The following is a 26,676-nucleotide window of genomic DNA, read 5'->3' on the forward strand; positions in this document are numbered from 1 at the left end:
ATTGAGATAGGCTCCCTCTAACAATAACCCTACTATTCATGTCTTCATGAAAAGACCTAACCAAAGCAAGGAACTTTTCAGGACACCCAAGTTTCTGGAGGACTTTCCACAGTGCATTTCTATTAACTGTATCAAAGGCTTTTGTCAGATCAACAAAAACCTGATATAAATCCAGACCCTGTTCCACACATTTCTCCTGAAGCTGTCTAGCTGAATTGATCACATCAGCAGTGCCGCATCCCACATGAAAGCCAGATTGACTTTCTGGAACACAATATGCAACGTGTTTCAGCAGATGATCCAAAAGTACCCTGCCTAAAACCTTTTCTATGACAGAAAGCAATGATATTCCCCTATAGTTACCACAATCATTCCTGTTGCCCTTTCCCTTATATAAGACCACCATTACTGTATCTCTCCAGTCCTCAGGTACAGATTCACTAGTCCATATCATACCAAACAAAGAGTGAAGTTCCTGCAGAAGTTTCTCACCACCATGCTGTAACAACTCTGCATATATGCCATCCATACCCGGAGACTTCCCATTATTAATCCTTGAGACAGCCACTGCAACTTCTTCCAGCTTTGGTGGTTCTGTGAGAGCTGCCTTCACAGGTAATCCAGGGATGAGATTGAGAACATCCTCACTAACTACAGACTGCTGATTCAATAGTTCATCAAAGTGTTCTTGCCATCTTTGCAAAATTCCTTGTGAATCATGAATAAGTTCTTTACCATCCCTGCTTTGAAGTGGTGTCATCAGAGAAGAAATCGGTCCATAAACTTCTCGTAAGAGACCATACAACAGCTTTGTGTTATTGGAATCTGATGCTGCCTGTGTCTCATCAGCTCTCTTACTCCACCATGTATCCCTCATCTGAGAAAGCCTCCACTTCACATGTGATTTTACATCCTTGAGTTCCCCATGCAACACTTCCCTCTCCTGTGGCTTTGCTGACAAATAGCATGACAAAATACATCTTTTATCAGCCAATAAATCATCTATATGTTCATCATTTTCTTTAAACCAATCTTGATGCTTTCTTTGCATCAATCCCAGAACTTTCCTGCCTATATCAAAGACTGACTTTTTAAGGGTCGGCCAATCCTCCCCAATATCTGTAGCATTCATTTCCTCTCGTAAAAGTCTCTTCACACTATTTCACTTAAGACGAGCAACATTCAGTCTTTTAGGTAGGGTAATACCTGCAGCCTGGATTTTACATTACATTACATTACATTGCATTGCATGCATACATGCATACATACTGTACATACATGCATATCCTCACTGCTATAAATAAATGCTTATTATTGTTAGACACTATAATCCCACCAAAATGGAAACAGCATTTAAATCCTTTAAAAATCAAGTTAATGTAGATAACAGTTCTAGATACACGACCCCTCCATAAAAAGACAGGACAGTCATGGCTGGAAGACCTTTCATCATGGACATTCTTGAGCAGCCTCATTCTGCAACCAAACAATGGAGTAACCCTAAGTGTAGCTATTTTATAAACGTTTTACTCGTAGATCAATTACTTTATCCACATTGGACGATAACGTCTGTATTTGATGTTTACAGACTGCATTTATTGGCATGTGGCCTTGTGGTTAGGGTGTTGTACTCATGATCTCTAGAATGTGGGTTCAATTGCCAGACTGGACAGTGTGTTGTGATCTTGAGCAAAACACTTCATTTCACCTTGCACCAGTCCACTCAGTCGTCAATGGGTCACCTTGTGACAGAATAGCCTTCTGATCAAAGGGAATGTTGGCCTGCTGCCTTAGCCAGTGAGGCGGCATCATTCGAAAGCTAAAACGATGCAAAGCACATTGTGACCAGTGATGTATAACAACATCTGATTGTCTCATCGATCACGTGATCACTGGCTGTATTTCATGAAGTGTTTTATGAAAATGAGAAATGCATTTAGGACACTACAGTAAGGTAATGAAAATGTTGTGTTGTTGTTGGCTGGTCTGAGTTGCTGAATGAAAATGTATTTCTCAGGTTGTGTGAAGAAATAACTGAACAACAACCTGGAAACATTTAACAGAAGATTTTATGGCACTCAGTGTTTCAATTGTGTTGGTCTTTTACAAATACTAGCAGTAATAATTAAATAGTAGGGGAAGACATACTGCTCGGAGGTTATGACAAACTTACTGATTTAGCAATCTGTGGTTGGCCCATCATAACTCGAAAATAATTGCACGATATTTGTGGAGATGAAAATTCCTCTGTCTATTATCAGCCATCTGTCTTAACTGAATGGAGATGGCAAGGATGGAGACTCGACATGCTGCCAGGCAAAAGGTGAGACGTGCGAATGAATTGGCTGGTCTCAATGCTCTGCCAAAAGTTTTGATGCTAAAAGTGGTCTTTTTATAGGGTACAAGCAAAAAGTTCTAGAAAATCGAATCACATGATGGCTAGATACTAGTTGGTGGCTTAATGGACCGATCACATGAAACTACTGTGATTTGGTCATGATGTCTGACTGGCTAACTAGTAGTTCGGTTCTGAACCACCACTACAAAAGCAATAAAACTAAAATAAGTCCTTTTTTCAGATCACAGAGTATATTGTGGTGAGGTTATTAACAAAAGAAGTGAAGCAGCAAGATTGTCAGATGTGTTTCTTAAGAAATTTCCAAACAATTCTTAATGATGATAAAGTCTAAAAGATGTAACTTCATTAAGAATTGGAAAAGACAATAAAACATAACTTTTGTGTCTAGCCCTATAGATTCAATAGAATTGGTTGACTGAAAAAAGATAAGTTTGAACAAAAATGATGACTTCTTTGAAGATGTTAATTCAGGATTTTTCAAAGTCATTAATTAAAAACAATCTTTTAACAAACGATATTCAGTTACATTCCTGTCATGTTATAAATTCATAGAATGATCGAAATTAGCCAGTTCGAGATATGACAAAACGACATACAAGCAGAACATTTTAACACTTTCTGTTCATTTTAATGTAAGGTAAAATATAAAACCAAATGTTTTTGCTTGTTGCTTAGCCCTTATTACGAGGAGACCAATGGTCAAAGTCAGACTAGCATTCACCATCTCATCTCTTACTCATTGTGTATCTAAGATTACATCATACAATGTTACTGTTCTTTGGGGGGGGGGCGAGAAAGAATGTATATTGCTTTCATATTTAGGCACTACACCAGTAATTTCGAGGGAGAGGTCAAGTTGATTACTAGTAATTAACTGGTACTTATTTTATCAACCCCGAAAGAATGAAAGATAAAGTCAACGTCGACGGAATTTGAACTCAGAACGTAAATATGGACGCAACGCCACAAAAGTATTTTCCTCGTGATTCTGCCTGTTCACCGCCTTCAGAAACGATGTATATTAACAATGAATGACAAGTATATTATTTCTAGTGGGTTAACCAATGATATAGATGCTATCTTATCGGCGGCAGTTTTTTTTCCAACAGGGAAAGGATATTAGAGATATTGTTTTAGGAAGGTTGAACCACCTTAGAAAGGAAATAATAAATTTTCTTACCTTATGTTGTTCTTCTAATTGAATCCCCAGCACAGAAAACGATTTTGAATGTTTGTCTAGAACGCTAGACTGAGAACATTTGATGCTAAGAATATTTAAACTGTAGTCTTCTTTAAAAACATACTAAAAAATAAGGCATTACACAAGCAGTGTAACTGCCGTCATTCTGCCCGATGTTTTAAATGCTACAAGGATTGTTCTGATGGTGTATCCTTCGGTGTGCAGCAGAATAACCCCAACAAACATTGAATATTCTTGAGAGTAAACATATTCTGTTCCGATGTTTATTTTCGTAACATTTTTCGTCTTCTATTTCCCCGCCTTTGGTGAAGATATTATTTGCATATTTGCTGTCGTTTATGCTTCATATTTCTTGAGATAACCAAAGACATTGTATCTAAGACATTGAAACAACGTCGGGCATTTGCAGGGCTTACGTAGTGTAATCGAATCGGGGGTGTACACACGGCTCTCAAAACAGCTCAGCATAGTAAGCTGGCAGAATCGTTCGCATGCCGGGTAAAATACTTAGTGGCCTTTCGTATGGCCTTATGTTCTGAATCCAAATTCTGCCAAGGTAGATTTTGATTTTCATCCTTTTGGGGGTCAATAAAGTAGGTACCTGTTGAACATGTAATCGACTTAGCCCCTTCTAAATTTGTGTCTAAATTTGAAATCGATATTTTGATGATAATGGGCAATGATTATTTACTAAACCAAGGGCTGAAAATTTTTGCCAAGGCATGTTTGCATTCGATGATTATCGACGAGCTGGAAAGCATGCATACACACTCTTTTCTTTCTTTTGTTTTGTTTGACGAGAGTGAATTGATGCGCTGGGATTTTTATGGCCAGATTCTTTTCCTGTCCCAACGCTTATCTCTTCTTTTATGTGAGGAATTTTAATTTCAAACAAATTCAAAAGTAGTACAGAAGTATGTGGCCGATTTAGTTGAGAGGAAACATCAACAACCTTTACTGGTTGCAGCCTAACCAAATCAATAATATCATTATCCATAGGCGGGTCAACAAAAAGGTACTACATCCATACGCGTTGCTCTGCGTTGCTTTGTAAATATTCACACGAACACGCACTCGCGCACACACGCCTATATACATGTACGACGGGCTTTTTTCAGCATCCGTGAGATTTGAGAATTGAGACACACAGTGAGGTTAGAGATGGAGACGATGAGAAGAGACATATTTTGTGTGAAGTATAAGGTTGCTTGTAGTATAATAGAGGGCGATAAGTTGTTATAAAAAACGAGCGTACACACACACACATATTTAGGAGTGTTGTGTTAGTGTAGACTAGGTATTTGAATTCACTCGGGCTTTATTTCTTCCGGTAAAACCTGCCATTCATTCTGTAGGTTTTCTTTTAACTCCACATAAGCTCCATAGGCTAAAAACAAGTTTTCCTGTATGCTAGAATAGGACTATAACAATAATTCGAAACCTAACTACTGGATAACCGGTCAGACACTATGAAAAAAAGCAACCACCATTGTTTCACGAGATCGGTTTATTAATTAACCAACCAGCATGAGGCTGTGGCGTAATATAGTCTTCTCAAATATTCTTTTGTTTCCTATAAAAACCGTTTTAGGTGCTCAATTAATAGCAGAATGTTGAAAGTGGCTGACTATTTGGTGCACCTCCTCTCTTGCCATACGAACAGTTTTAGACATTTGTGCAGACAACTGCAGGTTCTCAGACAAATCCATTCTGAACATTCACACAACGTCTCGTAAGTAACTTCCATAGATGCAACGCGGTTTCTCTCTCTCACCCATTCAGCAATTATTAGTGTTGCACATTGTGAAGAGCCAACACTAAATATCTTTATGTTCGGCAATAAATATTTCAGTTAAATGTTCGCAAGTGTGCTTCAGTTATTATTCACACAGTCAACGAAATATATCTTCGTTTAGCAGCTCCACTTCACTCCCACCAAACCACCTTGCTATAGAACAATAACACTGGAAACAAGGTCCATTGTTTCAATGCCAAGTGACTGAGATCACTCACAAACTGCCCACCCCCGTTGGTTACGGCGATGGGGGTTTCAGTTGATCTAATCAACGGAACAGCCTGCTTGTGAAATTAACGTGCAAGTGGCTGAGCACCCCACAGATACGCGTACCCCTAACGTAGTTCTCGGGGAGAATCAACATCTCTATACTTACAAATACACACACACATGTGTGTGCGTGTATATGTATGTATGTATGTATGTATGTATGTATGTAAAAATGTCGTATGTGTGTGTGTGTATATATATATATATATATATATATATATATATATATATATATATATATATATAATTTACTTCAACGTATATTGGAGGAATACAACGATTTTATTGTAAAATATTTGAAACCTAAAGGAGAACGTGTATATCTAATGTTCCCTTCCTCAGAAATGGCTGTCAGTGTTCACCTGAAAATAAATTAATGAATTGCTATAAGTATTCAACGATGAAAGCTAGTTTGTATTTCGCTTTCTGGCCCAAACAAAACTTATGTTAGTAAACTGGGTCCCAATGGCAGACAGGATAAAAAACCAAAGTTGGCGTTGTTATGACAACGTAGGTAAGGAAGAATATGACAGCAATAGGCAGAACGTTTATACTTACTCTCTGCGATAGTTCTAATTACTGTTCTCGTTATTTCCTTGGGTCCATGCCCCAAAACGTTTTCGATCCTTTTTGATCATTTTCGGAAAGAAATATTCTACATTGTATTGTTCCGTCTGCGTTCAGCCTTGCGTGACTAACAATTAAATCTATCCTCACCATATCAATGCAACATCGGAGTGAATGTATTTGAGTGTTCAGTAACTGTTGTTATGGGTTTATTCTTGTTTCAATTTTCAACGACCCAATTCACTGGATATAATAAGATCTACAGGCAGGATGGTCAATGGTCATGTAATGTGTGGCGTCACCAGTGAATTTTCCAATGTTTTAAAAAGATACCATTTCAGTTATTTTTTCTGAAAATAAAGCTCAATTGATTTTCTCTGTTTTGTTCCTTATCAGTGGAAAGTGGTTGATTGTGTGGTACTTTTCGGTTAAGCATGAATTACTATTCTTGAAGCTGTTACTTCCATCTCATCTTTAATCGATTAGCTCTTAAATCAGCCGTATTCAGCCAAAACATTCTCCGTTTTAAGTTCAAACTGACCAAATCTGGCCTCTCACACCTATTTCTTTACAACCCACAAGGGGCTAAACACAGAGAGGACAAACAAGGACAGACAAACGGATTAAGTCGATTATATCGACCCCAGTGCGTAACTGGTACTTATTTAATCGACCCCGAAAAGACGAAAGTCAAAGTCGACCTCGGCAGAATCTGAACTCAGAACGTGACGGCAGACGAGATACCTATTTCTTTACTAGCCACAAGGGGCTAAACACAGAGAGGACAAACAAGGACAGACAAATGGATTAAGTCGATTATATCGACTCCAGTGCGTAACTGGTTCTTATTTAATCGACCCCGAAAGGATGAAAGGCAAAGTCGACCTCGGCGGAATTTGAACTCAGAACGTGACGGCAGACGAGATACCGATAAGCATTTCGCCCGGCTTGCTAACGTTTCTGCCAGCTCGCCGCCTTGCTGGCCTCTCACACCTATCCTACTATGTCATTCTAAAAAAGTAAGCAATCACATCATTAAAATCTCAAAGCTACAAGATAATGCATTATTAATTCAAAGCAATTTGAATAAATAAGGATTACATTTGACAGAAATCTGAATGACTATTTTGTTCTACTGAGAATTCGTTTTTAAGAGCAGGTTACATCAACACAAGAGGTTTCTTTTAAAAACTCTCACTGAGTGAACACCAAATTACACTCAAGGCACATCAGCCAGAGCCAGGTGTTCTTTGAGATGTCCGTCTTGGACAGAGTCCATTCTTTGGTTGTTCCCATTGGTGTAGTGTGTGTTTAGTGCTTTACTGGTTTCAATTATTGGACTTTGACTGGAGCACTATTCTCAAGAGTCGATATATCGATCTGATTGGTCCCTGTTTTATCGACCGTCAAACGGTGGAAAACAATATCTAATTCAGAAAGTATAGAGATGCAGTTAAATATCATTTACAATGTAATCCATCGATCTATCGATTCTACTATTATATACATACATACATGCCTGCTTGCATGCATATATATTATCTTTACATAGATAGATACACACGCGCGCACACACACACACACACAACACACACACACACACACACAAGTCCATATATCCGCATGTAAGTGTCGATGTATGTATGTATGTATGTATGTATGTATGTATGCATGTATGTATGTGTGTGCATGTATGTGTGTGTGTATGTAATAATAATAATATGTAAAGCATCGTCACAAAGCCTGAAATGCAGTGTGGTGGCGGTGGTGGTGGTGGGGAGGAGGGGCATAATCGATTTAATCGACGCCAGCACTTGGCTCGTGCTTTTTATCGATCTTCGGTAGGATGAAAAGTAAAGTCAACTCTGGTGGGATTTGGACTCACAGCGTAAAGGGACATAATTAAATACCACAAGGCATTTTATCTGCCACTTTACCGATTCTGTCAGTCCACCGCCTTTTATGTATACAAGCGAATATATTTTCACATTTTTCTGTTTTTGTTTTCCAGTTGTTTGTTTGTTTGTTTGTTTTATCTTACAAAGTTTTCTGCATTTTTTATTTTTGTAAAAATAAAGGATAAAAATTAATATTCTGTATTTGTTGTTTTATTTTCTTTGCATTGTAAAATATAGCATGAAATGCAAAGATAAAAGTATTTTCGGCCCCTTTTTTGCTTTTCTGTTTTCTTTTCCCTCTTTGTTCTTCTCATTTATCCTTAGTTTTGTTCTATCATTGTTCTTTCATATTCGCTCAGCCATTTACTTTCTAAGTGCGCGTGCGCGTGCACACACGCACACATTATTCATCTATCTATAAATCAAACTTGCAGCATTATCAGGAAGCGGTGCCTTTGCCACAGAGGTAGAGCCATAGACTCATAACGGTCGGAAGGTTGTCCCTGACACAGCCTGGAGTGAGCCACCGACCAAACTTGTGGATAGGGCAAGGTTTCCTGTTGGTGGAATGTGAGTGCTGCTTGTTTGTTTGTTGAGCGAAGCGGTCTTCGTCCCAGAGCTCGCAAGATCGCGCCTCAGGAGAAGTTCGAAATGTGGTCCTTTGCTATGCGTAAGACCCGCAGAAGAGAAAGCAGGTCAACCCCCGACACCGAGAGCATCGACGGATGGATGAATGCGCATCCAAGCTCAGCGGTTGCGTAGGAAGTCGGGGACAAGAAACAGGAAGAAAGAGTGAGAGAAAGTTGGAGCGAAAGAGTACAACAGGGGTCGCCCCCCCCCTGCCGGAGCCTCGTGGAGCTTTAGGCAATTTCGCTCAATAAACACACACAACGCCCGGTCTTGGAATCGAAATCGCGATCCTCCGACCGTGAGTCCGCTGTCCTAACCACTGGGCCATTGTGCCTCCACTGTGAGTGCTGCAGGAGTAGTTGAGTAAGGAGAGCCATGAAAGCCGAGACATAGTTCTGGAAAGAATGGAAGTGGCGTGTGGAATTAAGGAAGATGTCTACAAGAGAAGCTAAACTGTCTAGTAGACATCAAGTAAAGGATTTGTCTCTCATATATATAACGAGAGGGACAAATGCATGAGGTGTGCCAGATCGCCCTGAGCTGCAAAAAGACCAAGGTGATGCCAAGTGATGTCGTAACACAACCTACCGTTATCTTTGGACAGTAAATTGTGGACAATTTCTCATAGCTGGATGATACGATCAAATGTGCAGGAAGTCGAAAAATGATAGGAACAGTAGAATTGGCAAAGCAGGAACCGTATTGCAACGATTGCAGTATATCTGGTCACCAACAAACAACACTATCGATATGATAGAAATAGCTCAGCTTGAAATGTTCCGTAAAGCAGTGAAACATGAAAAATGTCAACGCAAATGGCATAAAAGCTGGACACATTCGACCAACGATGTCTATGGAAGATCTTTAAAGTCACTGCTAAGACAGAAGTACAAATGAGAATTTGCACTGTCGGTTTCGCCTACAGTAGTAATTCCCCAGCTTTTTGCATAGTATTAGTCTTCAAACGTTTCACTTTATCAGTTTTTAGAAGAGAATATTTACTACGCTTCAATAAATTTGATCTTCGATCGTTTATAATGTTGTAATTTTGGATGAATACAAAGACTGGATTTGAACGGAGGACTTTTATTTCTAAATGAAATATAAAAATAAAGAAAGAAAACGTATTTATTCGGCCAGTCATCTCCTATCTTCATTCTCATAAATAACACAATGTCGGTCAGGCATAAAAACAGTTGAAATGTTTGTTAGGAGTAAATATTGAATCAACCTGAAAAGAAATTATCTTATTAACAACTAGCAGTATCGCCCGGCGTTGCTCGGGTTTGTAAGGGAAATAACTATAAAGCTTTTTAGAGAGTTATAGCAAAAATAGCAAAAAAATGGAAAAAAAATGATGGCTCTAAATTCTTCTTCTGAGATTCTAAAAAAGGGTGGTTGGAGAGGGGATTTTCCCCTCTCCGACCTTTTCTCCAGTGTTTTCGTGTTTTTCATTCTCAACCCTTCAACCCTATTGCATTGACATTTGTCACGGACAGTGGGCCACAACGTTCCAACTTCGACCAACCAGTCTACAGTCTGACCCATATTATGACCTCCTGGATTTTTTCTAGGGTCATAGGCTCTGCTGGAAGCATTTTTATTGTTTGGCCAAGCCAGACTTTGTCTTCTGTTACTTCCGCAGAAAGCAGTGTGATTTCTTCCTCTAGGTCATACAGTACTGCCGCTACTAGCCATTCGGCGTCCGCCTCCGGTGGTACACAGCTTATCTTATTCGGGAGGTTCTCCTCCCATATTAAAATGGCAACAGTACTACCTCATCCGTTTCGAAGAGGCTCCACAGAATACTTTTGCGCCTGTTCCACTGTTGACATCTCACTTCAACAGCTGCATATCTTTTCCTCTGGCAAATATGTGATGTTCTTCCAAATTGGCCTTAATATTTTTCTACACTTCTGTCATTGACATAGTTAACTTTTTTCTGTTTCAACATTATATGTTTTTGAAAATTACAGTCCTTTCGAGTGCATCTTTAATGGATGCTATGAGGAGGGACCACTTTATTTCGGTCCCTTCTTTTGTTAACAGCTCTCGGTTTGCCTTCAAATTGGTTGTATCAATTTTCCTTGAGTTTCCTCCGGATGCAGCCGCAAAGCTCCTTATTGGCTCTTCAATATCCTTCTGCTCACTACAGAATCTTACTGGTACTTGGCACTGGAGATACACTCTCCCTACGCGTGACAGTACCTTCCTTGTGTAAAAACACTAATAAAGAAAGTAAAACGTTTCCCCGCAAGGGGGAATTAAAACAAATTTTGCTTCAAAACAAGCAATAAATAGTCCCTTTTTTCAAATTATAATAATCGAATTTAATTGTAACAGACACAAAATTTTAACATTGTACACTGCATATAAGCGACATTATAGAAAACCTGCGTCTCCATCCGACTTCGATAGGAAATGTTCCACTTTCCAGCCTGCGTCTTCACATTCTCAAGGTTTTCATAACGTTTCAATTTTCTAGCCCGAGCGGCGTCCATATTATCTTCATGAGGAACTGTTAGCTCGAATATATTTACAACTTTCTTTCTTCACACCACATCAAAATATCTGTTTTTTTCGAAACTGGGATGGGAAAGAAACCTGGCACCCTGGTAAATCTGCAGTTACCTCCAATAGCCGTTCCACTTTTCATTTCTCTCAGGAAGTTTCTGATCTTCTTCTTGAAACGGATCCGCTGACCTGGTCGCACGATGGTAATGAAATCTCTTGATGGTACTTTTAGCGGTTTTTCCTCAGTGTTGTTGAGATGAATTTGGTTCTTTATAGCATTGAAGATAACCTTAAGGACCAAGTTGTGCCTCCATGTGTACCTGTTCAATGCTAATGAACAGTTGGGAGGAATACGTTTAGTGTACCGACCTTTCTACATTTGCAGATGTCAATCTCTAAGACGTTCCATCTTTGAAACAGGTGATATGGGAAAGTGCAACATTGACAACAAAACATTTGTAGAGTAAATGCAGGGCTAATTCGACTAAGCAACATGCTATGCGTCCGTTTGGAGTGTTTCAGGCCCTAACCTGTCATGCAAAATTGAAGGTGGGGTTTGTGTGTTTTTTGAACGCACCGAAAATCTGTCAGTGGATATACTCACTTTGCTGCAGTGTGCGCTGTGTCTAACACGACCCATCATCGGAAATTTTGACACCTCACGTCGGGTTTTTTGTCCTACATCACTCATAGAGTAAATTTGGAGGAACTGTGGTTGTTCATTCGCGGGTACCAGAGAGACAATGAGGGTATAGACTTGCCCTTGAACTTTGACGTCAGCGTAAATTCATGTTTATCTATCTTCTTAGATTCACCAAACGATGTCATTTGAAATGCAGAGTTGTATTGTCTGATATTGTTCAGAAAATCCTTTGACTGGATTGAAGTGCATTCTAGAAGATTCCTATGGGGTTGAGATGGTAGTGTTGGCAATGATACCTGTCCGAAAATGTTGTCATCTATTGCATTGTTTTAAGTTCTAAACGATAATAAATACCCTGAAGTTCTATTTATATGATGCTATTTCTATTTTTTCACAGAACCGTTTCATCTCCAAGAAATCTCTCGACGATAAACCTGATGACACACCAAGTAAGAACTAATTTTATAGCTAAAGTCATTAACCCGTGTCTCCTTTACCAATGATTTATAATTTCACCAACTTTGAATTAGTTCCACATTACTATCCACATGTCTACAATAGTATATACTAAGACACTTGCCTGAATTTATTCCGAAATATATTCTACGTTACAATAATTCCCTTAATAAAATCTTACTCTAATATACAATGCCATTTATTGTGTATATGAGTATATATGCGGTGCTATACATGTCGTCTACAAATAACAGTCGACCGATCACGTAGAGATGAATTGGGATACCTCTACCACAATGGCTGAGCATATTCAACCAGATCACAAAAAAGAATGTGAGAAGGGGCACTAACAATGCACACTTCAACTAAGTGAAACCTTCAAGTTGAAAAATTTCGACTTTTACATAAATACAATCATTCTACCTCCATATGGCAACAGTATTTGCCCATTAAACTCACCTTCCTGGTAAACATCCACAACATTCCCCAGGACACATGATCGTGTGCCTTTTCGTGGTTTACAGCGTCTAAACCTTGGAAATGCATCAAATTTTGCTGGAAGATCTATCTTTGAACGACTATGTGGTCAGGTGTACCGCGTGTCGGACGGTAATCTAGGGCGCGACAATTTCCCTACGTATCTTTTCCTGACATCAAGTGTAGACTTTTCTATAATTAGAACACACTCTTTGATCTTTGTTTTAAAAAATTGTGATTGTCACTCCATATTACCATTGCCTTGGTGTTTTTTCCAGAGGTCCCATCCACCTAGCATACATGGGTCACTCAGAGAATACCATCTGTATTTAAGGTTTCTAAAATATCAAGCCGACCCTGCTTTTCACCAGCAGCTTTATCACTTTTAAGTGATTTTAGCTCAAATAAGCGTTCAACCGAAGAAGAAACTGCTGAATAAAATAATACAATCACGAATCCATTTCGAGGTCCAACTTCATTCAGGCGGGTCACTCTCAATTTGGATGCAAAAGTCTCCACATTTTTGTTTCTGATCCCAGCATCCACTGCGGCTTCCAACTGTATTCTGTAAGTCGAATTGGACTTACCAATTTCAAGTGTTCGGTAAACTGTAGGAAATTTTCAGGGTTTTAGACATTTAGGTAGTGACGAGTTGATAACTCCACCCTTCCTCTTACACAAACGTTCAGCAAGAGTGAAAGAGGACCGAACTCAATCAGAAACCTCTGTCACCAAGTATTTCTATGCCAGGCACCCTTTAATATCCCTGTCTTAAAATAATATCTATACCATAGAGTGGAGAGTGTGTATCCTGCACAGAAGGCTGCTATGATCTCTCCATTAAGTTCACTGACGACATTCCTTCCATCAATCCTTCTCACGGTTATCAGTACCAAGGTGTGCACTGAAGTCTCCTTGCGGGACAAGTGACTTTACCCCAAATATATCTAAAGCTGAGGTGAATTTGCTTAGAAGGATTTGTATTTGACCTCGGTGTTTGCTGCATATACTTACAGCAGCCACAGTGGTCCTTCATATTCAGCCCTAGCTTCAAGAAGCGAACCCTCACACCTAGTAGGTTTCACTCAATAATACAATCGGAAAGCTGGGGATGTGAGAGTATCCTAATCCCACCTGTGCAGACATTGCTGGCACCACAGTTGCGTAGTGGAGATTCAAGCCTATATCCAAGAGTACGCTATCGGAGAAAGGAAATTTTGTAGAGAGACACAAAAATTATATCTTACAGGCAGATATTTAATAACAACTTTGACGTTTTAATTCTCAATTATTAAAGGTTGTTCCCTTCTTGATCTGCTTTGTCGTCCTGAGACCGTCAATATTGTGCTCCCATCAAACACGGTAAGTCATGGATTTTGTGTTAAAATATGTATGTCTGTATGCATGTAATTATTTAGGTATGTATGTGTGCTTGTGTGTGAATATGTGTGTGTGCGTGTGTGTAAATATGTGTGCATGTATTATGTATGTGTGCGTGTGTGTAAAAATGTGTGTATGTATTATGTATGTGTGCGTGTGTGTAAATATGTGTGTATGTATTATGTATGTGTGCGTGTGTGTAAATATGTGTGTGTGCGTGTGTGTAAATATGTGTGCATGTATTATGTATGTTTGCGTGTGTGTAAAAATGTGTGTATGTATTATGTATGTGTGCGTGTGTGTAAATATGTATGTGTGCGTGTGTGTAAATATGTGTGCATGTATTATGTATGTGTGCGTGTGTGTAAAAATGTGTGTATGTATTATGCATGTGTGCGTGTGTGTAAATATGTGTGTATGTATTATGTACGTGTGCGTGTGTGTAAATATGTGTGTATGTATTATGTATGTGTGCGTGTGTGTAAATATGTATGTGTGCGTTTGTGTAAATATGTGTGCATGTATTATGTATGTGTGCGTGTGTGTAAAAATGTGTGTATGTATTATGCATATGTGCGTGTGTGTAAATATGTGTGTATATATTATGTATGTGTGCGTGTGTGTAAATATGTGTGTATGTATTATGTATGTGTGCGTGTGTGTAAATATGTGTGTGTGTATGGATTGATAGATTTGCGGATAGACAGACAGGTAGAGAGACAGATAGATAGATAGATAGATAGACAGACAGACAGACAGACAGACAGTTAGATAGATAGATAGATAGATAGATAGATAGACAGACAGACAGCCAGACAGACAGACAGACAAACAGACAGACAGATAGATAGATAGATAGATAGATAGATAGATAGATAGATAGATAGGTAGATAGATAGATAGATAGATAGATAGATAGATAGATAGATAGATAGATAGATAGATAGATTAGATAGATGGATGGATAGATAGATAGATATAGAGATAGATACATTGATAGATAGATAGATAGATAGATAGATAGATAGGTAGATAGATAGATAGATAGATAGATAGATAGATAGATAGATAGATAGATAGATAGATTAGATAGATGGATGGATAGATAGATAGATATAGAGATAGATACATTGATAGATAGATAGGTAGATAGATAGATAGATAGATAGATAGGTAGATAGATAGATAGATAGATAGATAGATAGATAGATAGATAGATAGATAGATAGATAGATAGATAGATAGATAGATAGATAGATAGATGCAAGATAAGAAAGTTTATTTTCGGCACTTGATGCTTTGGGAACCAGACAAAAATTGCTGCAGCTCGGCTGGCATGTGTTACTCCATCCCTCCATATTCACCAGATATTGCACCTTCGGATTTCCACTTATTCAGGCCTCTGCAGAATAGTCTCAATGGTAAAAATTTCAATTCCTTGAATGACGTAAAAAGATACCTCGATGAATTCTTTGCCATGAAACCACCTCAATTCTGAAAAGAGGGTATTTTCAAGTTAAAGGAAAGATGGAGAAGCATAGTGCAACAAAATGGTTCATATTTGGTTGATTAAAAATGCAATGGCAAGTATTTATTGACCCTTTATTTTCCTTTAAAAATCGGCACGAACTTTCCAGGCAACCCAAAATAAATACATATAAATATATGTATATATGTATACATATATATATATATATATATATCTCTTATTATAAAAGGCAGATTTTATCTGCCTCCCTTTGGGAGTTATAGAAATCTACAATATAGAATTTCTTCAATTACAATTTACCTAGCATTCTTAAGAGTACAATGCATCGCGTCATGCCAGGTCCAGAATTTAAAATTTAAACTCCAATTAAGCAAAATTTACAGAAAACTCACATTCTGGTGTGTGTGTCAAATGCTTTTCTTAGTCTGGTTGACACCACACGCAAACGCACACACACAGTGTGCAACGAATAAAATGAAAGTAAATAGCGACAGAGTGATTTGAGGAAGACTAAACTGAAAGTATTCTGTCTATGACGCTGATAGATACATGAGTAAAATGTATGGGAAGCTAAGAGCTAAGAGTGAGTGAAAATGTTCTTGGAAGAGAGTAAATAGCGAGAGAGAGAGTGATTTGAGGAAGACTTTACATTAAATAACCGTAGTGGCTTGTGTTAGTAATAAAGTAAACATACACTCATACATACATACATACATACATACATACATACATACATACATACACACACACATACACACACATACATACACACACACATACATACAAACACACATACATACATACATACATATACATACATACATGCATATACATACATACATACACACACACATACACACACACAGTATTGAAGCTTGAGAACAATCAGATACATTTGCAACACATCTGTTGAAAATATTGTTCACACACATACATATACATATATACATACAGACAGACAGACAGATAGACACACACACACACACACACACACACATGATCCAGCATGGCCACAACCTCAAGGCTGAAACATATAAAAGAATAACAGAATATAAATGTGTGCAAAGTACAAGATATATTAATGCAGTATATGGGGATTGGACAATAAGCGTAAGGCAGTGTCAATGGTGGTTCCAGAAATCCCGAGCCATAAACTACAGCCTAGAAGACGAGCCTCATCCTGAAAGATCTGCAGAACTCGACAAGGACATCCTGAAAACCCTGGTGGAACAACATCTCATCGTAACTGTTGAGGAACTAGCAGAGAAGCTTGGATTTGGTCATTCAACCATTCATTGAGACCTGTGTGCTATCGGAAAAGTCAGCAAATTGGGTCAATTGGTTCCTCACGAACTTTCCGAGTCTAATTGCATGCAGAGAGTGAATGTATGCTTTTCTTTGCTGTCACATCTCACCACTACTGCGCTATGTATATCTATATATATAAAACTGTAGTTGTGTGAGTGTCTGTCCCCTTCGATTTAGATTCCTAACTACTCCCACATTTTGCGGTGCAGTTTAACCAAATTCGGGTAGCTTATAGTCGTGATTCATATCGAGCCCGTCTGAGTATTAGCGCGCGTCTACAATGAGTCTACGATTTTAAAAATAATTTAATATCATTTTTTATTCCATTTTAATGCATAATTTTTCGTGTGTCGATGGCGGCGGAGTTGGCGTCCACGCTCACACCTGCACCTGTGGAGAAGGGAGTGTAAGGAAATCAACGTCGTAATGCGTTGTCAAGGAGACCAGTGTTCTTTTAGAACAACGACTTCATGGCTTGAAGACACCAAAACAGAAATGGCTAAGAAAGCGTCAACATGAGTCTACGATTAAAAAAAAAATTTACCATCGATTTTTTTTCCATTTTAATGCATTTTTTCGCTATTATATAAGGGAAGTAACTCTCTAAAAATGTCTACGATGAGTCAACGATTTTTATAAAAATTTACCATCATATTTTTTCCATTTTTAATGCATCTTTTGCTATTTTTTGGCTATAACTCTCTAAAAATGCTTATATAGTTATTTCCCTTACAAACCCGAGCAACGCCGGGCGATACTGCTAGTATATATATATATATATATATATATATATATATTATATATATATATATAATATATATATATATATATATATATATACACATATCTCTTTTTATAAAAGGCAGATTTTATCTGCCTCCCTTTGTCTCTTATAGAAATCTACAATATAGGATTTCTTCAATTACAATTTACCTAGCATTTTTAAGAGTAGAATGCATCGGGTCTTGCCAGGTCCGGTTTTTAAAATTTCAACCCCAATTAAGCAAAATTTAGAGAAAACTCACATTGTGGTGTCTGAGTCAAGTACTTTTCTTAGTGTGGGCTATAGCATACGCACACACACACACACACACAAAGGGAGCGATCTGATTCACTCACGCTATCACTCTAATTTCTACGACTTTGTCTTTGCAAGTCTACCTTACAGCACTACTCAAAAAAAAAGCAGCAAACAAAAACAAATAAATACATAACGATTTACTCCTCACACAATTTCTTCAATTAGACTTTACCTATGATTTTTCAAAGTACTTCCATTGGGTCATGCCATAAAAAATTTCTTTCAATTTCACCCCCAATTAAGACAAAATTCGAGAAGACTCAATATCTTAACATTTCACTTTGAAGCCTTTACTCTGCCTATTACTCCCACTTCCTCTTTAGACACATAGACACGCTAATATATACGACAGTGTCAATTGTTGACAGACATTGTAAGCTAACGTGTGTGTGTGTGTGTGTGTGTGCGTGTGTGTCTGTGTGTTTGTTTGTGTGTGCGTGTGTGTGAGGGTGCGTGTGTGTGTGTGTGTGTGTGACAGGGATGACCCATTCAGACTGGTCATCCTTTTTGCTAGAAGATCACCTAAGCTACACCACTGGTTTTCAGTTCATATTAATCAAATTAATATTCACAAGAAGAAGGACTATTCATTATAATACATCAGTTCCATCGGACAACTGCACGAACATTTGCCATTTTACACATGTATGTAAACAAATCCCTTTCTTAAATTCATTTTCTTTTTCAATTCATACAAAGTTATTTAGGACGAATATAACATCTAAAGTTATCTCTAAGAAGCAGAAAGATCGCCCAAAAGTGTATATAGATATTTAAATGTATTTATATATTCATCTATGCACACACGTATGTATAACGTGTGTGTATATATTTCCATAGAGGTAACCATTCACTCCGCACAAAGTATTTTAGGACGAAAATAACATCTAAAGTTATCTCTAAGAAGCAGAAAGATCGCCCAAAAGTGTATATAGATATTTAAATGTATTTATATATTCATCTATGCACACATGTATGTATAACGTGTGTGTATATATTTCCATAGAGGTAACCATTCACTCCATACAAAGTTATTTAGGACGAATATAACATCTAAAGTTATCTCTAAGAAACCATTCACTCCATACAAGAGGTAACCATTCACTCCATACAAAGTTTTTTAGGACGAAAATAAGATCTAAAGTTATCTCTAAGAAGCAGAAAGATCGCCCAAAAGTGTATATAGATATTTAAATGTATTTATATATTCATCTATACACACACGTATGTATAATGTGTGTGTATATATTTCTATAGAGGTAACCATTCACTCCGCACAAAGTTTTTTAGGACGAAAATAACATCTAAAGTTATCTCTAAGAAGCAGAAAGATCGCCCAAAAGTGTATATAGATATTTAAATATATTTATATATTCATCTATGCACACATGTATGTATAACGTGTGTGTATATATTTCCATAGAGGTAACCATTCACTCCATACAAAGTTTTTTAGGACGAAAATAACATCTAAAGTTATCTCTAAGAAGCAGAAAGATCGTCCAAAAGTGTATATAGATATTTTAATGTATTTATATATTCATCTATACACACATGTATGTATAATGTGTGTGTATATATTCCATAGAGGTAACCATTCACTCCATACAAAGTTTTTTAGGACGAAAATCTTTATATATAAAAGAAAGGTTGTGTGTCTGTCTACTCCGATTTAGATTCCTAACTACTCCCACATTTTGCGATGCAGTTTAACCAAAACCGAGTATCTTATAGTCGTGATTCATATCGAGCCTTTCTGAGTATTAGCGCGCGTCTACGACGAGTCTACGATTTTACAAATAATTTACCATCATTTTTTCCCATTTTAATGCATTTTTTAATAAAGGGAAGTAACTCTCAAACTTCACACCAATATGCGTGCTCATATGCGACGTAATATCACATCAGCAGCATTTCCTCACCCCCTCATTGCACTTGGCGAAGGCAAAAAACCAGGGGATGAAAATGGTAATATTGCCATCGATTCCATTTGTACCATTGTTAAGACGCCTTCTGATCTCAGAGATGCAGTGTTCCAAGATCTACAAGCTAATTATCAGAATATGGATTGGATTGGCAAAAAGGCTATACTGGCCCCAAGGAATAAAACTGTTCACCATATTAATGATGAAATGCTAAAACTCATTCCTGGGGAAGTCTATGTATATCAGTCTATCGATACAACTCCTGACCCAGAGGACGTCATCAACTATCCAATAGAGGTACTCAATTCCTTTGAGCACCCCGGACTACCACCACACATTCTCAAACTTAAAGTTGGTGCCCCTATAATGCTCATCAGAAATTTGGTTCCCCCAAAACAATGCAATGGCACACGTTTGATCGTTAAGTCCTTATCTCCCAGCGTAAACTTATATCAATATTTGCCTGAATAATCATCATCATTCAGTGCAATCATTAACAGTACTTTCAAGTAATTCAGCCCCGAGCAACGCCGGGCAATTCTGCTAGTATATATATATAAACACGCACACACAAACATATGTATATATATATGTATAAACATATATATATATATAAATTTTTATCCACTTACATATATACATCTACATATACACACTATATTTAAGGAGTAAATAACCAGTTTATATAGCACCCGTGTACAAAATATCTAATCCTCATCCCTTTCGTATGCAGTCAATTTATAACCTACTATATATGTTCCCAAACATTTTTATTACAAACTTTTGTGATATTCCATTGAACGCCAAATGATATATCGACCTTCGAGCTTCAATTCGGAATATTATTCACCAGTGCTAGAAATACCTGACTCTTCAGTGATCATGATGGATAACTATACTAAACAATATCAAGGCAATAGAGCTTTGGCATCAATTCAAACTACTTTTAAATATTGCATCCTATTGCCTTGACAGTTTCTCCAAAGGACGCAGTGGAAAAGTCCTACTGCGGATTAGGACGCCGTACATAAAAGGTTGGCGTCGGGCATTCTTGTACGTCAGCAGAATGCGCAAGTCTACGTTTCTAGTAATCTTCAAACTACCAGCGATTTTAGATAGCAAAATTAGTCTACTCTTGACAATGAACAGGGATATTAGCTGTTTATGTAATGTGTATGCTTTGCCATATACAAGCATGAAATAATGAAATACCAGATTCACAGAAAGGCATGCAGTTCCAGCAAACCTCCAAGATGTAACACGATATAATAGATTTGGTGGAATGGACAATGTCGACATCACCCACACCTTCATAAAATGTTGTCCGAAAATGTTGTCATATATTGCATTTTTTTCAGTTCTAAACGATAATAAATACTCTCTATTTTTCCACAGAACCGTGTCATCTCCAAGAAATCTTGCGACGATAAACCTGATGACACCCCAAGTAAGAACTAATTTTATATTGTATAAGACAATAACTTTGAAGAAATGTTCAGGAATGAGATTAAATATTATAAAGTATCCAACTTCCAGTTCTACAGTGTTTAGCCAAAGTCATTCACCCGTGTCTCCTTAACGATTTATAGTTTCACCAAAGTTGAATTGAATCTACATCACTATCCATAGTTCTTCAGTAATATATACTAAGACACTAGTCTAAATTTCTTTTGAAATACATTTTTCTTTACAATAATTTCCTTAATAAAATGTTACTCTGTTATACTATGACATTAATTGTGTGTATATGAGTGTGTGTGTGTGTGCAGCGCTACGTCGATAAGTGTACCGACCATTATTCGTCTGAGAATCGAATGCCCAACCTAGCGCATCAATGCGTTTATATCTAGAATTTAGCAATCTGTTCAGTCTTGTGCTTCCAATCACTCGTGAATAGATTCCCGAAGTAACGATGTTCCACTTTCCTGCAGAGTGTGTGTTAGTCATCCCTGCCTTGGAGCACTCGGCAGCCAACCCATTCAATGTATGTCAAAAGTGAACATGACATGAGTCAGATAGCTGCATGTCGTCTGCAAATAGCAGTCGACCGACCCCTTACAGACGAAATGAGATACTTCTACTAAAATGGCTGAGCCATGCTCAACCAGACCATAAGAAATGTGAGAAGAAGCACTAACAATACGCTCTTCTATTGAATTCCAAACTCCATGTTGAAAACATTCGGCTTTTGCACAAATACAAACATTTGGACATCCGTACGAGTATCTTACGGTAAAAAGTATTTGCCCAATAATTTCACTTTCCTGGTAAACCATCCGCAACATGCCCCACGGCATGTGGTCTACAGCGTATTCCCCTTGGAATTATTTCAACGTTTTCTCGAAGATCTGCCTTTGAACGAATATCTGGTCGGGTGTACTGCGTCCAGGACAGTAATCTTGGGCGCGACCATTTCTCTACGTAATATTTCTAGACATGTAGTGTAGACTTTGTCTTAAAAAAAACTGTGATTATTACTCCGGATTGACATTGCCCTCGTGTTTTCCCTGATGCCCCATTCCACCTAGCATACATGAGTCACTCAAGGAATACCATGTGTATTTAAGGGTTTTAAATTATCAAGACGAACGTATTTCTCTCCAGCAGCTTTATCACTTTTCAGTGACTTTAGTTCGACAAAAATAATACAATCACCAAACAATTTCGATGCCCAAGTTTATTCATGTGGGTCTCTCTCAATTTGGATGCAATATTATCCACAATTTTGTTTCTTATTCCATCATCCACAACTGCTTTCAACTTTATTCTGTAGGTCGCCCTTGACTTACCAATTTACTAGGTTCTCCCAACTGTAGGCATCTTCCGGTTTCAGACATCTTGGTAGTGGTCAGTTGACAACTCTCCCCACTACTTATAGCCCGAACGTCCAGCACAGACTCAAAGATGAATGAGACGATAACAACATCTATCAAGAATTTCTGTCACTAAGCATTTCTATTCCAAGTACCCTTATAAACAACCGTCTTAAAACGATATCTATATCATACAGCATCCGTTTCCTGCCTGAAGACTAGTATGGCCACCACATTAAGGTGTGTGACGCCATTCCACCCAATCAATACTTCTTGCGGTTATCAGCGCCAAATTGTGCACGGAGGTCTCCTTGTAAGACAAATGACTTTACCCCAAATATATCCAAAGCTGCAGTGAATTTGTTAAGGAAGCATTTGTATTTGCCCTCGCTATTGGTTGCATTTACTACCAGCAGCTACATCACTCCTTCATTCTGCTTGAGCTTCAGGAGGTATCCGTTAATAACTAGTGGGATTCACTCCATAATCCAATCCGAAAGCTAGGGATTGTGAGCATCCCACTTCCGCCTGTGCTGACATACTTGGTGGCACACCTGCACGGTGGAGTTTCCAACCTAATTCCAAGTGTATGCCTCGGAAGTAACGAAGCTTTCTTGATGAGACACAGATATAGCGTTTTATCTCCTCCGGTTTTGACAGTCTAATTCTCAATTATGAACTGTTGATCCCTTCTGGCCCTGCTTCGGGGTTCCTGAACACGCATATTTTGTATTCCCTTCCCATGCATCCCACATTGAGTTGGGTGGAGACGGCAATATATTTCCTAAATGGACTCCTCCATCCAAGATCCGGACGCAAATGCTGTTATCCGACTCGATGAATGACGCGGTATGGCTATTCCTTCGAGCCCTTTGCATATTGTAGCTATGATGGCCTGATTCGCGCCAAACACCAAACTGATATTTGTAATTGACCAATCAGGTACCAGGAATTGATAATATGGCCTACATATCTAAAAAATACTTTATCATTATTACGGTCACAAATATATATATACTCACATCCAAGTTCAACAACAAAACAAACATCCGTTCTTAAGGGAGACAAATACACATTCTGATATTCTGAGATTAATCTCTCAAATCGTTGACATCAACGTCAACAAAAGGCTCAATAGACAAATGACTAATTTTCTTCGTTTAAAATTTATTCTTAGTGAATCATTTACTTCTTTCATTCTGATTTTCATTCATTCACTCATTCTTCTTCTCCTAAATTCTAAATTGCTCTCCTCTCTATCAATTCCTTCCAAACCAACAACTTCCTTTGTATAGGATTCAAGAATTCTTTCTTTAAAACTAAATTGTTTCATTTTAATTTCACAGAACCCGGTCCCGGATCATTGTATACCCGGTGGGGCAGAACAACTTGTCCTACTAATTCAAGCCTTGTATATGACGGTTAGTATAAACTATACTTCTGTCCTCTCTTTCTCATTTTATCTTTCTCTTCTTCTCTTTTTATTCCTCTCATTTTCTCTTTGTGTCGCCCCCTCTCTTTCCGTTTCTCTCACGTAAACGCACGCACGCACACTTAAGCAAATCATTTGATGACATATCACGTTTGAAACGATACCTATAGACCCTATAGAGTCTGCACAAGACTGCTTACTCCTTTGTAGGTATTTGGTCAAATCAGAATATTATATGTTGTCTACTACGGACCAAGTGAAAAGGATGTTGTCTAACTACAGAATATAGATATATCTACGCTAAATTACAGACAAGGGCTGGACTGAAAACCACCATGATGATCAAGAATTTCTGGCTAACCAGCTTTGGATTGTAGATATCAAATACCGAGGCTGCTAACTGGTGATCAATTGTACTGGCTACGGATGGTGGTATTGTACGTGAGTGACAAGAGCTGAAATGTGGCCAGTTGACTATCATTAACTAGAGTGCCCAATGATCGTAGGTGTGGGATAAATTGAATAGAGTCTATTAGAATTGATGGCAGTGACTGTAAATGGTTAATGGAATGAAAGCACAATGTAGAATGAGGACTGGACAAGCCACACACTGTAACTGATGGAAAAAGCTAAGGACTGTATTCATTAAGTAAAATAGAGAGAGACTAAATATTAGTGAGAGAACACAACAGAGTACAGAATGCACTTCTATTCTTCTCCGCTTCACCGAAATCGTCCTATCGCTAAAACCTTGCTCTTTTCATGCACCACATCACCTCATTAATTATCCAGTATATCTTTGTAAGGTAATTCCGAAACTTCCAATTCAAAACTGCCTCTTCCAACGGCTTCCCCAATTAACCTCACAATCCCCCAAAATGCTCCGAATCTGCTCTCTATAAACCCTACACGTATCCTTTATTGGTCGCCCACTCCGCCGTGCATTAATCTTAAGCACTAAGCCATCACTGAACGTCACAATTTTTCCTCCCACCTCATTTCTGAGTATTGAATGAAATAAAGTCTGTGTGATCATAACGTCTATGTAAGCCTGATTCGTCCGAGTCTAAACGAGAGGTTTAGCCACCGACTCTCGTATGATCGACTAAACAACATTTCATCGACGGTTACCCACCACTTCTCTGAATCTCTTCGTCTTTCATATTGCCCTACTCAAACCTCCTACAATTTCCACCACCCAAAATATCCCCGTTCACACGTGAACATCTTTTCCATTTTGGATAAACACGAGTGCATGCATTATAAAATATCTTTCTTTTTCTTCATCTATTGACATCCACCTAAAAACACCTACCCCATGCAAACGTACATAATAATCCACGTCGTAACCACAATTACTTACCCGTATATACAATATATATATATATATATATATATAAATGGAGTTACATGAAACAAACGTACCGTATTACTTCTGGATATACTTGTTGCTTACTTCGATATAAATATATATATATATTTATATATATATACATAGTATGACAAGGTAAATGCAGACCTACGATTCAGCAACACACAGCTTACACTAAAATAAACACTAACATATATACACCACAATTCGTTCACACGCGAGTAAACATGACTTCTTTTAGGTGTCAAGTTGTAAAGAATGTTTCCGTTATTTCATATATAATTTTGCTTAATATCTTTTTTATTTGATTTATTCTTACCAATTCTAGGTGTGGCTGGTGGACAATGGTTCGACAAGACAGGTGGCGGAAGTAACCTCTTATGTCTACCTAACGATCCCATTTGGGCCAATTATACGACAGAATTTGAAAGAGGTGGTTACATTTATGGCAGTGAATATGAACTATATTTATACCCAACTAATAAACTCTTTTCTTTTGCTAACGCTGAATCAATTCAGAATCACAACGTTCCGTGCGCTGTCTGTTTGACACGACAACCTGCTGTTGTTATGATGTTACCAGCCAGGACAAAGTGTTACGAAGGTTGGACAGCTGAGTATTCGGGATATTTGATGACCGAAATTCATTATCATAAGGGCAGACTTGAATATGTGTGTGTGGACTATGCACCAGAAGCTGATCCAGCAGGTTACAGAGACGAAAAGGCAGCTAATTTATTTTTCGTTCAGGCTGGTTGTGGTTCATTGCCATGTCCACCGTATGTCAAAGGTCGAGAATTAACCTGCGTTGTGTGCAGTAAATACTGAATAGAAATTTACATTCGTTTCTATATGAAAATTTATGTCGGCGAATCATAAAATATAATATAAAAAAGCAACATATACGTTTCTTGTAATTGTGTTTCGCAATATTGTATCCAACTAATATATGTCGTTAAATAAATTGCGGCTACAAATCTTCAGAAAATATTCAAAACGAAACAACAGAGACGTCATAGAATGTGACAAATAGCTTAACAGAACGATGTAATCCTCAGGGAATGAT

The 26,676-nt window shown here is 37.9% G+C and overlaps 1 protein-coding gene across 1 annotated transcript; it reads left to right on the forward strand.

Annotated features, from left to right (window-relative positions):
* Positions 1-518: 518 nt before the first annotated feature.
* Positions 519-26,389, forward strand: LOC118761149 (the record flags this gene model as incomplete). The annotated part of the gene is made up of 5 exons (XM_036498858.1): positions 519-615; positions 14,108-14,172; positions 21,389-21,440; positions 24,153-24,227; positions 25,939-26,389. Coding segments are annotated over exons 1-5 (740 nt in total), but the record flags the coding sequence as incomplete, so codon positions are not given.
* Between the last annotated feature and the right edge of the window lie 287 nt (positions 26,390-26,676).

The sequence above is a fragment of the Octopus sinensis genome, unplaced genomic scaffold (genome assembly GCF_006345805.1).
Source record: "Octopus sinensis unplaced genomic scaffold, ASM634580v1 Contig09682, whole genome shotgun sequence".
Lineage (NCBI taxonomy): Eukaryota > Metazoa > Mollusca > Cephalopoda > Octopoda > Octopodidae > Octopus > Octopus sinensis.